The 13,231-nt window shown below is 47.9% G+C and overlaps 1 protein-coding gene across 1 annotated transcript in view; it reads right to left on the reverse strand.

Annotated features, from left to right (window-relative positions):
• Nucleotides 1-13,231, reverse strand: part of DOP1B (DOP1 leucine zipper like protein B) — a 107,937-nt gene that overhangs the window by 15,204 nt on the left and 79,502 nt on the right. Inside the window, exons 24-30 of the mRNA XM_060099734.1 lie at nucleotides 11,733-11,788; nucleotides 9,132-9,236; nucleotides 8,968-9,034; nucleotides 6,362-6,506; nucleotides 1,402-1,484; nucleotides 1,058-1,167; nucleotides 788-934 (exon numbers count right to left, since the gene is read on the reverse strand). Of these exons, the coding sequence (XP_059955717.1) occupies nucleotides 788-934; nucleotides 1,058-1,167; nucleotides 1,402-1,484; nucleotides 6,362-6,506; nucleotides 8,968-9,034; nucleotides 9,132-9,236; nucleotides 11,733-11,788 (713 nt within the window). The remainder of the gene's footprint in view (nucleotides 1-787; nucleotides 935-1,057; nucleotides 1,168-1,401; nucleotides 1,485-6,361; nucleotides 6,507-8,967; nucleotides 9,035-9,131; nucleotides 9,237-11,732; nucleotides 11,789-13,231) is intronic.

Genomic DNA, 13,231 nt, shown 5'->3' on the forward strand with positions numbered 1-13,231 from the left:
AAGAAAACACAAATTGTCAAGGTACCTTGGCTTTTGCAAGGGTTGCCCTTAAATGTGTTCACACAGATGACGTCCATACACTTGTGTTAATGGAAGGAACTGGGGTTGTGAAGACAAATACCACTAGTTCTCAACGGGCTCCCTGCAGTGCAACAGGATTACAGCCATGGCCGCTGGTGGTGGCTGAGCAAACCCTCAGCCCATATAAAAAAGCTGACCAGTCTCCACCGCCTACCCCTGCCGTTAATGAAGACCTGCTCAGTCAAGCCAGGCGCAGAGTTACGAGGGGTTCTGTTGACCTCCAAGAAAAAGGCACAGCTACTTCATCCTGTGCCTGTGATTCCACGGATCTCCACTGCCCGCGCAGAGCCTGGTCAGCCTCAAGGTCTCAAGTGAGGACTCGGGGAGTGTAAGCCGAGAAGTGGGATAAGGACACCGCAGTGTCACCATGGAGCCCTGTCATCTTAATGCTGGTCAAGCATTTTGTGATTACAAGATAAAGTAGTACTAGACCAAGTACCACTGGAACCCCATGCAATGCTCTTTAGGAAAAATATGCTCTCTTACTTGAAATTCTTCTCCTGGTTAAAAAAAGGCACCTTTGTAGTTTTTAGAAGACTTAATTCTGTTCCCAGAAATACACAGTTAACCTGTGAGTGGTGTCCTATGATTTGGGTTGATGTTAGCTCTGCTGCTATTTCAGGAATGGGAATTAATTACAGAAATCCAAACACTTTTCCACTTGAAGATCCAGGGCATATTTTTTTATCAGGACAGCATTTCTTACTGCACACAAGAAGTGTCCATCTGGAAGAAGGCCGGGTCCAAGAATAATTCCAGGACTTCTTTTTTCCAGGCTCGTTTCGTGTAGGCATAACCGCTCAGAGAGCTCAGCAGCTGGGCGCCAGCCCGGAAGCTGGGGGCATTGTAGGCACTGAAAAGGGGTGGGAAGGGGAAAGGGCCAAGGTCAGAGATGGTGCAAGAACCCCGCTGGACACATTTCCCATAAGCTATCTTTCCACACGCGGGTGGGGTACAATGGAGAAGGTGGCGTTACCTGTGATTGCGTAAGTAAGGAAAAACATAGTAAAGCAAACGTGAGATCAACGGCACCGCTTTCTCCTTCTCATCACTTCGATAAACCATGTCCAGGAGGGATGCCAGAACCTAGAAGAAGAGGACCGCCAGAAAACGGAAATCTCCTAAAGCAGGTGGCAGTACAAAATTTAGTCCTCGGGGTATATACAGCCTAACAAGAAAACTCCACGGGGCAGCCTGAGGCCAAGACTGGCTTATGAACTCACCCGGGACGGTGCAGCCCGTGTGCCCTGGCCCCTGAGAATGAACGCCCTCGCAAAGCCTCACTTCTGTGGGGGGATGACAAGCCAGATGCATATGTACCTCTGCCAGGAGGGAGAGGGCTTGCACGCTGTACACCGAAGGGGCAGACGCGGACACCATTGCTGAAGCGGCGGCGGCAGCATCTGCTGAAAGAGGCGTGTGTGTTTTCATCAGGACAACAGGTCACCAGTTATGCCCCCAAAGCATCAGATGAACCTGAGTCATGAGCTCCTGCCTTTCACACTGACTCTGTACGTACGTACATGTGTGTTTTCATCAGGACAACAGGTCACCAGTTATGCCCCCAAAGCATCAGATGAACCTGAGTCATGAGCTCCTACCTTTCACACTGACTCTGTACGTACGTACATGTGTGTTTTCATCAGGACAACAGGTCACCATTTATGCCCCCAAAGCATCAGATGAACCTGAGTCATGAGCTCCTGCCTTTCACACGGACTCTGTACGTACATACATGTGTGTTTTCATCAGGACAACAGGTCACCATTTATGCCCCCAAAGCATCAGATGAACCTGAGTCATGAGCTCCTGCCTTTCACACGGACTCTGTACGTACGTACATGTGTGTTTTCATCAGGACAACAGGTCACCATTTATGCCCCCAAAGCATCGGATGAACCTGAGTCATGAGCTCCTGCCTTTCACACGGACTCTGTACGTACGTACAGGTCACGTATTCTTCTCTGCTAACATGTTCAACTTCAGCAACTAAGAATCTGTTTTTTTTTTTTTTTTTTTTTTTTTTGCGGTACACGGGCCTCTCACTGTTGTGGCCTCTCCCGCCGCGGAGCACAGGCTCTGGAAGCGCAGGCTCAGCGGCCATGGCTCAACGGGCCCAGCCACTCCGCGGCACAAACCCGCATCCCCCGCATCGGCAGGCGGACTCTCAACCACTGCGCCACCAGGGAAGCCCGAATCTGGGTATTTTGATCAAATAAATCAGCACCAACTCACTGTCTTCCTACCCGCTTCTATTCTCATCACCATTTTTGGAGCTTCAGCATCCCCTTGGATGATCCCTCTCACATCCTGGCCTCTGAGCCCCTTAGTCTTTTCTATTCCAGCAAGCTTTTATTTTGTTCCAGCTCAGCCAGCCACTGTCACCATCATACCCCTGACCTCATGAATTTCAAAGTCTCCATTTCCAGCACCCTACCGTGACCACTTCTTACCTTTCCTGCTCACTTACTCCTGGAATGCTGCTCTGACAATTTCCTGAATCCTTGCACAAGCCTCCAACCCGCTGAGTTCACCTCCTTAACTACCCGTCAATCCCCCCAGGTCTTCACTTCTCTATCTCCCCACCCACACCCGTGGTCTATCGTCCACCTTGCAAACATCCTTAACTTTTTTGCTTCTCTCTCCCTCTGAAGCACTCACCTAGAAAAATGCAAAGCTGGCTAAACCCAATGATTGCCTATGCAGTTCTATGCAGCTAAATGCTCTGGAGAAAACCAGACTACTCTGAAACAGATCTCACTTTACTTCATGACTGTGCAACTCAAAAATGACCTGATGCTACTAGATAACCCTCCCCCATGTCCCTCAGCGCTGTGCTGGCTTTCCCAGGCTCCAACATAATTCTTTCACCTCCTTCCTCCATAATCATCGATACCTGTCCCTCCTCAGCTGGTAACCTCATCTCATATTTCATTGAGAAAATTAATGCAAACAAACAGAAACGCCCTCAGTTTGGCCGCTATGCGTTATTAACCTGGCACATTTATATCCGTGTTCTCTGCCTTGTCTCCTGTTTTGATAGACATGTTCCTGGCTCCTGTCAAAGAATGCTAATTCCATTTACGATATTAATCCTGGCCCTATGGCTGTTGAAGACTTTGCTTTCTAACTATCCTTTCGCTCTTTGGTAATAATTTCTTCCCCTCTGCTGTACTATTCCATCACCATACAAATATGCTTTGGTTAACTCCAATTGAAAAACAAACCGAATAAAAGATATTCTTTGGGGGCTTCCCTGGTGGCGCAGTGGTTGAGAGTCCGCCTGCCGATGCAGGGGACTCAGGTTCGTGCCCCGGTCCGGGAAGATCCCACATGCCGCGGAGCGGCTGGGCCCGTGAGTCATGGCTGCTGAGCCTGCGCGACGGGAGCCTGTGCTCCACAACGGGAGAGGCCACAGCAGTGAGAGGCCCGCCTACCGCAAAAAAAAAAAAAGATATTCTTTGGTCCTTAGTACTACTTCATTACTGCCCTATTGACGACTAAGCTTCAAAGAGTTATCAGCACCCACTGTCTCCTCTTCCTCACCCCTGTCCTCTTCTCCATCCAGTCACGCCGTCCCACCCCCATCAAACCCAGGGAGTCTCTGTCCTTACTTCACGCTACTTCTCAGCAGCCTTCTGCTGCATTCCTACGCCCTCCTTCTGCAAACACACTCTTCTCACAGTTTCCATGACTCCATGTTCTCTTGTTTTTTCTTCCTACGCTGCTGACCTTTTCTGATTCCTTCCCAGACATCCCAAATGTAACACAGGCAAACCCAAGCTCCATCTCCCTCTCCAAAATGTTCTTGCTTCAGACTCTTCCACCTCAATCAATTGTTTAAACCAAAAACCAAAGTCATGGGACTTCCCCAGTGGTGCAGTGGTTAAGAATCCACCTGCCAACGCAGGGTTCAAGCCCTGGTCCGGGAAGATCCCACATGCCACGGAGCAACTAAGCCCGTGCGCCACAACTACTGAGCCTGTGCTCTAGAGCCCGCGAACCACAACTACTGAGCCTGCGAGCCACAACTACTGAAGCCCGTGTGCCCAGAGCCCGTGCTCCACAACAGGAGAAGCCACCGCAATGAGAAGCCTGTGCACCGCAATGAAGAGTAGCCCCCGCTCGCCCACAACCAGAGAAAGCCCACGTGCAGCAGTGAAGACCCAACGTGGCCAAAAAAAGAAAAAAAAAAACAAAACCAAACAACAAAAACCCCGAAGTCATCCTTGTTTGCCTTTTTTTTTCTTTAAACTACCACTTCCAATCCATCAGCAAGTTCTGTTGACGCTGCCCTCACACCAGTCCACCTTTCTTTAGAGCCTATGCCTCTAAGCCAACATCTTCTCTTGCCCAAAGCACCATGAAATGCTTTTAACTGAACTTTCAGTTTCTGTTCTCGGTTGCTGCAGCCCATATCGCGGCCAAACTGATGTTTTCTGTAAACTTGATAAGATCCTGTCACTGCTCCAAACACTTTCATGGTTTCCCACAGCAAGCAGGCTGATGGCCAAGCTCTTAAGTGTGCTCTGCATCAAGCCCGACAACCTTCCGCCCCCGCTCTCGCCCTGACCTTGTGCATGACCACGCATTAGGCTCCAGCCAAGCTGATCTTCAGGTTTCTTGGGCCTGGCCCACTCCCACCTCAAGAACCCGCCATCCCCTCTGGGCAGCGCCTTCCCAGATCTTTGCATGGCTGCCCCCTTACCTTGTATTTCTCAGCACAATGGACACTTCTTTGGGGACATGTTCTGTAACATCTAAGTGGCCCCCAGCCCCACTCCCATTAAAAAAGAAACTTTCATTTTGGAGTAACTTTGGATTTCCAGAAGAGTTGAAAGATACCTTTGTTAATTTACTTTGGACCATCACCTTCCGTGTCACCCCTGCTCATTCTGTTTCCTGCTGCAGCACCAGCATCTAGAACATAGTGCATGGCACATGCCAGACGCAAACATACAGGAAAGAGCCTGCATGTGTGCTGCACACATAAGAACTCGAAGTGGAGAAACACATCATTGGAAGCCTCATTCTGTTTCATGATTTAGACGGCCAGTATGCATACTTAGTTTGTTCTCAAGACCGAAACAAAATATAGTGTATGATCCAAAGAGTCTTTTGGTACTCTATAATTTGCTAATTAAGTCTTATTGAGAAGCCCCCAAATCACCTCCAGCTTTGGAATTCTATGCTTTCTTTCTTTAAATAAAAATCAGGTAATCATTTTACTACAGTATTGTCTTAAGGTTAAATTTAATGACTGCACAACTCAGGCCCAATGACACTTGACTCAGCACAGCTCAGCTGCACTGGTGGTGGAGAAGCAGTTTAATCCCTATATCAGTACCTACATCGGAAATAACTGAGGGCAGATGAGCCAAGGAGATGCACGAGCTCTCTTTCCCTAGAACCACAACTATAATCATAACCGCAGCCTGAGAAAGCATAACTGTTGGTTTACATTAGTAAATGATAGCATACTAGTTATAGGATCTTCATTACAGAGTAAAGTATAATTAATTTCTTATGTAAACCACAAAACTAGCTGTCAAACAAATATGGCAGAAGTAATGGAGGGGGGCTACTATGGCCTGTCTGTCTAACACCATCCTTCCTTCTCCTGGCAAGAGAAGCCCCTCTTGGGTGGGAGCCCATTTCTCGGAGCTCCAGGGCACCAGCCTTTCCTCTCCTCCTCTGGGTCAGCCACAGGCCCAGAAGAGCCAACCGGAATCTTTGCGTGAGACTTGATGAACTTCATCTGAACACCTAGCTCCCACTCTGACTAAAACCAGATGTTGACGCCTGGGCTTTTCCTGTACATGAGCCAGAAAGTTTTGTGCTGCTGTGTTTCTACACGCCTGAAGTGGGTTTCGTTTATCTGCAAGAGAAAAGAGCCCAGACTTCCTGACACACCTTCCTTTGCATATTCAAAACCACAAATTCAGCTTTGTTTCTGCTGGTACAACTACTGCTAACAATAATGACAGAGGTCATAAAATATGACAGAACTAGCAGCTTTTGAACATTTACCTTGTGGTGGGCACTGCGCTATGTAGTTCCGACTGAGAACTTAGATGTAATTTTTTTGCTCGTGTTAATAAAACTGAGACCAGGGCCTCCCTGGTGGCGCAGTGGTTGAGAGTCCGCCTGCCGATGCAGGGGACACGGGTTCGTGCAACATACAACGTATGTTGTAAGAAGTAAAGCCAGTTTACTTTTAAGGCAAAACTAGACCCACTAGCTGGCATTGGGCATTACTTTTTGACGCTTCTACACCTACCGTGCAAATCTTCCTCATCATCAGATTCTTCTAGAGAGATCTGAGGCCGAGCCTTCACTTCCAGGTTTCTGCTCAGCCAGCTGGTTTGCTCCAAGGAAGAGCCAGCAATGTTCCCAACAGCTTCTAGAATTTTTTGAGTGACTTCCTGAGAGTAGTCAGGAGAAAGAGGAAAGGAAGTTAGTTAAGGAAAAGAATCTTAAGTGCCTAAAATAGCACCATCCGATATAAATATAATGCAAGCCGCAGCTGTGAACCATGCAGGTAATACCAAGTTTTCTAGGAGCTACATTAAAAGAAGAAACAAGTTCATAATGTTTAACACAATATATCCAAGAGAGTATCAACATATAATCAATATAAAATTATTGGCGAGGTTACGCATTCTTTGTTAAGTCTTTGAAATCCGCTGTGTGTTTACAGTTACAGCACATTCAGTTCAGACAAGCCACATTTCAAGGGCTCAACAGTCACTTGTGGCTCAGGCTACTCTCTGGCCAACTTGGGTAAAACAGAGACATAGGAAGTCACAGCGGCACAACGCGTTTGGCAGATTAGATTTCCGGTTTCTTTAGGACCATGGATTCTTGCTAGAAATGCATCTTTGAATAATACAAGAAACAAAACTGCATAAATTAAATTGACTCGAGGGTGAAGTGAGGAGTCATCCGTATCAGGAGTTCCATGAGGAACGAATTTGGTCAAGTAGCTGGGACAGAGGTAGAAACACTGAGCGGGTATCATCGAGTGTTGCCAGCTAAGAGGGGCTGTACATCCCTGATGTCTGAGAACTGAACAGTCCTGACTTCCACTATGAGTCCAGCAGCTGTGGGCGGGCAGGAAGCAAAAGCACATCTGCCTGCCGGTGGCAAGGGGGGTGTACCCGCGGGAACTGTCCGCAGTGCACCTGGGCAGAGGTGTGGGGTGGATGATGGCGGCGAGGAAGGTCAAGAATAGATGGATGGACCTGGTGATGACCATACTGAGTGAAGTAAGTCAGAGAAAGACAAACACCATTTGCTATCACTTATATGTGGAATCTAAAATATGACACAAATGAACGTATCTACGAAATAGAAACAGACTCACAGACGTAGAGAACAGACTTGTGGTTGCCAAGGTGGGTGGGGTGTGGGGGGAGGATGGAGTGGGAGGTGGGGATGAGCAGATGCAAAGTATTATGTATACAGGATGGATAAACAACAAGGGAACTATATTCAATATCCTGTGATAAAGCATAATGGAAAAGAATATGAAAAAGGATATATATATGTGTATAACTGAGTCACTCTGCTGTACAGCAGAAATGGACACAACACTGTAAATCAACTCGACTTCAATACAATAAGTTCTTAAAAGCAGATCAAGAAAAGGGGTTGAGGACTTAGAAGAGCTCCCATTTCAAGTGCAGTGAATGGATGGGAAAGAAGTTGGGGTGCCTGGAAACAGCAGGAAGGAGTCAGGGTCAGGGAGGCTGGGACATCGTGGGGCGGAAGCAGAGGCCCACCGGCCCCCTGACCAACAGGAGCAGAACCAGCTGCGGTAGCGCCTGTGGCCACAGTCCCGCCGATGGACTGGAGACGGAGGGGCCGCGGCAGGCAACAGCCCATGGAAGGGGGAGGGTTTCCGGGTGAGTGCAGGAGGTGCTACCCAAGGGCTGGGCTGCAGCACTTGCCCTTGGATGATGCTTTCGTCTCTACCGGTTGAGCCAAAGGAGTCACTGTGCTTTATGTAGAACTCTAGCGCTTCAGAATCAGGAACTGGACAGATATTTCATAGACACCAGGGATCACAACGATTAGCAGTGATGTCACCAAAGCCATAAACTACACAACGCAGTTTAAAGGCTTTGACTCAAAAAGCTCCTCACTAGGGGCTTCCCTGGTGGCGCAGTGGTTGAGAGTCCGCCTGCCGATACAGGGGACACAGGTTCGTGCCCTGGTCCGGGAGGATCCCACATGCCGCGGAGCGGCTGGGCCCGTGAGCCATGGCCGCTGAGCCTGCGCGTCTGGAGCCTGTGCTCCTCAACGGGAGAGGCCGCAGCAGTGAGAGGCCCACGTACCGCAAAAAAAAAAAAAAAAAAAAAAAAAGCTCCTCACTCAAGGATTATAATGGTTGCAAAATAGTGATTTTTCTAACTCCTTCATTACTTCTATGTACTGTTGATAGTTGTCATTCTACTCAAAGGAGAAGATTTTCCTTCTCCTATGGGTGAGTTTTACTTTTGTGTTTCAGTGTTTCTGAAACTTCCTGTGAGTCTGTGTTGCTTTAAAAAGACGGGGGAAGGTTCTAAGGAAAGGAATCTGTGCATAAAGGTAGACTTATTGTTCCAGTCATGCTGCAGAGTAAGTCCGCATACATCTGTGTACAGTGAGAAGCGAGACGGTGCCTTGTAAACTGCACGGTCGCCTGGTCAAGTCTAACATGAGAACCTTCATCAGGAGATTGTCCAGAGTCCTCTAAAGACAGTAACGGAGGGAATCAGACGTGGGAACAAATGCAAATCTAAGATCTGGTTCTGCCCAATGGTTACTATCTCCAGGGAGACCCTCTAAAGGGGGGTGATACTCCTGGGACAGTGACAGCCGGCCAGACTTGCACATACAGACCTGCAGATCCTTTTGATCCTTCTTGCTCTCCAGGTTGGGAGTTCTTGTTACAAAGTCGTTCAGCATGCTGTTGAGAGACAATCAGTTTCAGACCAAGAATGCTGCAGAAATAAAAACATGTTCCCGAAGAAAAATACGGTGACGTGAGTGCTGGGACATGGTACCTGAGAAGCAGAAAATAACCAGGGGGAGCGAGATTCAACTGCACGGACTCCTTTAACACACCCAACAGCGAAGGGAAGTTTGCTTGCAAGGCTGTTGCTGGGAGCCTATTTAAAAAAAAAGAAAGAAAGAAAGAAAGAAAAAAAATATCCAACCCTAATCTAAACAGGTCAAAACAAAATGTTATTTATAAGCACATTTTAGGGTGGTTGGAAAGCACAGGAAGAGGGCACATCCGCCTGACCTGTTGGCTCTTTTTTACATTACAATCCACACAAGCTACATTTTGGTATTCTGCCAAGAACTTGGAGTTTGGAGACCTGCAACCCTGCTGACAGGTCAGATGCCCCTGGTTTCCTCGTCTATAACGTGAAAGCCTTGAACTAGAGGACTGTCTGATCTCTGGGCCTGTCTGGCTCTACCATTCGGCCTCTCCAACGTCTCTGGAAACAGAGTCAACCATCAGAAGGTCACAGAGGGCAAGGTCAGGCCTCAGAAAAACAAGGACTTGGATTATGGCTACGGAGCGAGGCTGCACAGCACAAAAGGCAGAGCTTGGCCGCAGCCAGAGGGCCCCAGGTTCAAGTCCTCGTCCCTGACTTACTGCCTCCTGACTGACCTGGGCAGGGCCTCCTCTGTAAAAGGAGGCCGCAGCTCCTGCAGCTGCTGGGAAGGCTCAGATATCACTTAGGCCCCTGCGACAGGCGCTTGCTAGTGATATAACAGGCATTAGTTACCACGAGAGGGGACAGGACCAGCCCATCTTTACCTCCTGGAGGAAAGAAGTGCAGGGATGCTTGTGGTGAAGGATGAACAGCTGGTCTGACCTCAACCCCACACCCAGGGGCTCCTGGGACATTGACCCTTCCGGCCACCTCAGGATACAGTCAGCCGGAATAACCACGGAACGTGAACTTGTTAGCCAGGGCGCTTGCAGCTGGTGGTCAGACTCATTGTGAACCCCCTGAGATACGTGAGAATACTGAGGCTTCCTTGAGACGGGGCTACACTCCCTTCACCCTCATTACTGCAGCCGAGAACACCCCACACGACAGAGGGGTCCGGGAGCCGCACCCGGGACCTGCCATGAGATCTGCACGAGGCCCAGCAAAGCGTCCTTTCTACCCGTGGAGAAACACCTGGGGAACCCCTATAGCTGAGACCCCCACATGCGGATATTCAACATAGTAAACCCACGCAGAAGCCGTCCAGCAGAAAACATGGCAAAGCATTGAGGACGGCACCAAAAATAATCCCTTCTCCTTTTTCTAAAAGAGGTCCTTAAAATCCCCCCTCCTTTTTTGGTATCAATTTAATGCAAACTGGTTCTTCTAAAGTTTACCAGGCCTTACATAAAGGTTTGCTGACGTAAGGATTTAAGCTATAGCACCCAGACTTTAAAATGTCAGATGAGGTCTCTGCAGGAAGAAAAAGTAAAATCATCAGGGTATTCCCATGCCTCGAGAGGAAATAAGGGCTCCATTCAGATACCTTCTGAACTAAGCCTCTCCAGTAATCAAGAAACACAATGGGGGGGGGCAGGGAGGGATGAACGAGGAGTTTGGGATTAAAATGTACACACTACTATATATTAAATAGATAAACAGGCACTTCCCTGGTGGTCCAGTGGTAAAGAATCCGCCTTACAACGCAGGGAACGTGGGTTCGATCCCTGGTTAGGGAACGTGGGTTCGATCCCTGGTTAGGGAACTAAGATCCCACATGCCGCAGGGCCGCTAAGCCCGAATGCCACAACTACTGAGCTTGCACGTCTCAACTAGAGAGCCTGTGTGCCGCAAACTACAGAGCCCATGTGCTCTGGAACCCTCGCACCACAACTACAGAGCCCACGCGCCCTGGAGCCTGTGAACCACAACTAGAGAGAGAAAACCTGCACGTCACAACTAGAGAAAGCCTGCACGCCACAACGAAAGATGCCATGTGCCTCAACTAAGACCCGACACAGCCAAAAATAAATAAAATAAATAATAAGGGACTTCCCTGGTGGTGCAGTGGTTAAGAATCCGCCTGCCAATGCACGGGACACGGGTTCGAACCCTGGTCCGGGAAGATCCCACATGCCGCAGAGCAACTAAGCCCGTGTGCCACAACTACTGAGGCTGCGAGCCACAACTACTGAGCCCGTGAGCCACAACTACTGAAGCCCGCGTGCCTTGAGCCCATGCTCCGCAACAAGAGAAGCCACTATAATGAGAAGCCCGCGAGCCGCAACGAAGAGTAGTCCCCGCTCGCCGCAACTAGAGAAAGCCTGCATGCAGCAACGAAGACCCAACGCGGTCAAAATTAATTAATTAATTAAAAAATAAATAAATCTTAAAAAAATAAACAATAGCACTGGGAACTATATTCAATATCTTATAATAACCTCTAGTGGAAAAGTTTCTGAAAAAGAATATATATATATATATTCAGATATATATATATATATTGAAGTCATTTTGCTGTACACCTGAAACTAACACAACATTGTAAATCAATGATACTTCAATTAAAAGAAAAAACGTAAATACAATCAGAGGAATTATTTATAATCATTGCAATAGCATCTATTATTGAGAAACGTCTTTGAGGGGCTGCATTACCTTTGGATGAAAGCATAACAAAACTGCAACACAGGGACATCCACGAGGGGCGATTTCTGAAAATTAAAGCAAAGCTAATTACTCCAAGTTGGTAGGAAATAAGGCTAAAAAAGAATTCAAATACAGAAATGAAACAGATTCCATATCCTAACAAAGCAAATGTTTGCAGCTAGAGTCTTTCAAATATAATAATAGAAAGTATCCCCCAAGTGAAACAAAAACAAATGTATCCTATGAGGTCCCAAATCATTAGTGCCCCTCTCATCAGACTCCCAGAGTCATTCCCCTTATGTTTACCTACTTCCCATTCCAGGCTTCTAACAAGTATTTAGGGAAGATTTGGCATTATAACTGAACCTCCTCAAACACAAAGTTGGTGGCCAAAGTTGGCCCTCGGGAGCTACAGTTGAGAGACAATGCCAAATTTGAATTCTTAGCTCCAGGAATTCCCTCCAACAGCCCAAACAACTTCCCTAAATCCCAAATGGCTGGAACTACTTAGAAATAGGTTTTCCAAACACACATTTTTTCCCTTCTTGCTTGTAAAAGGCTATTTGTAGAAGTTATAGAAGTCGAGCCAATTAACTAAACTAACCACAAAATGTAATTTTGTTATTCAAAAAGCCAAAAACCACTCAGCCAGACATCTAGGTTTTTTTTTTTTTTTAAGCCCAGGAGCTGCAGGTGTTTGCAGAAATTCCAGTAACATGAAGGAACAAAGCCTAAAAGCGCCTGCTCTGTGTGTAAAGCTGTTGCAGGGCCAGCTCCCCCATGGCTGCAGCTGTAACCCCATCCGTGGGGACTGATCGGCAGCGCGGAAGGTCAATCTCCTGCCAGCTAGACCTGCTCGGAGATATAAATGCCAGTCCACCCAGGATCTGATGCTGCCCCTGCCTGCCCCCACCACCCTGCTCCCTCTCTTCAGGGTCCATTACTTTACCATTTACATTCAAGAGTAAAAGGCAACAAGACCACCAGGCATTTGGGAGACTGGGGGCAGACGTCCGACAGATGCCATGAAGTTGCCTATGTCCCTTTTACATCTGACTGCTTAATCACTTGGCCAGTTCCATGATCTGGCCTCACAGTGTAAATCTGTAGGCTGCCTTATCTTCTTTCCCCAACGAGACTACAGGCTGACCGTAGGCAGGAACAGTGTCAGCTATTTAGGACTCCCCGCTACGGATGCAGACTTGATTTTCAATAAACACGTGGAATGAAGGAAGAGCACCAGAGCCCCGAGTGTAACTGACCGGTTAGAAGCCCCCAGTGGCCTTCCCAGTGTGGACGTTTCTGCAGAGGGTGACCCTGTGCCACGTGCCTTTCAGAGGAAGAGCTTCAAGTGGGGAGTTCTCCTCCAAGGCAGGCAGAAGCAAAACTGCTGAAGGTATCCTTGGTCAGCTTTCCCACTCTGGGGTGAAAATGGCTGAACACATCTCTGATTCCAAGGTTTAGCTTTTGTTCACCACCCCTAGTGCTATGACCTTAATATCTAAAAA

The sequence above is a fragment of the Mesoplodon densirostris genome, chromosome 5 (genome assembly GCF_025265405.1).
Source record: "Mesoplodon densirostris isolate mMesDen1 chromosome 5, mMesDen1 primary haplotype, whole genome shotgun sequence".
NCBI lineage: Eukaryota > Metazoa > Chordata > Mammalia > Artiodactyla > Ziphiidae > Mesoplodon > Mesoplodon densirostris.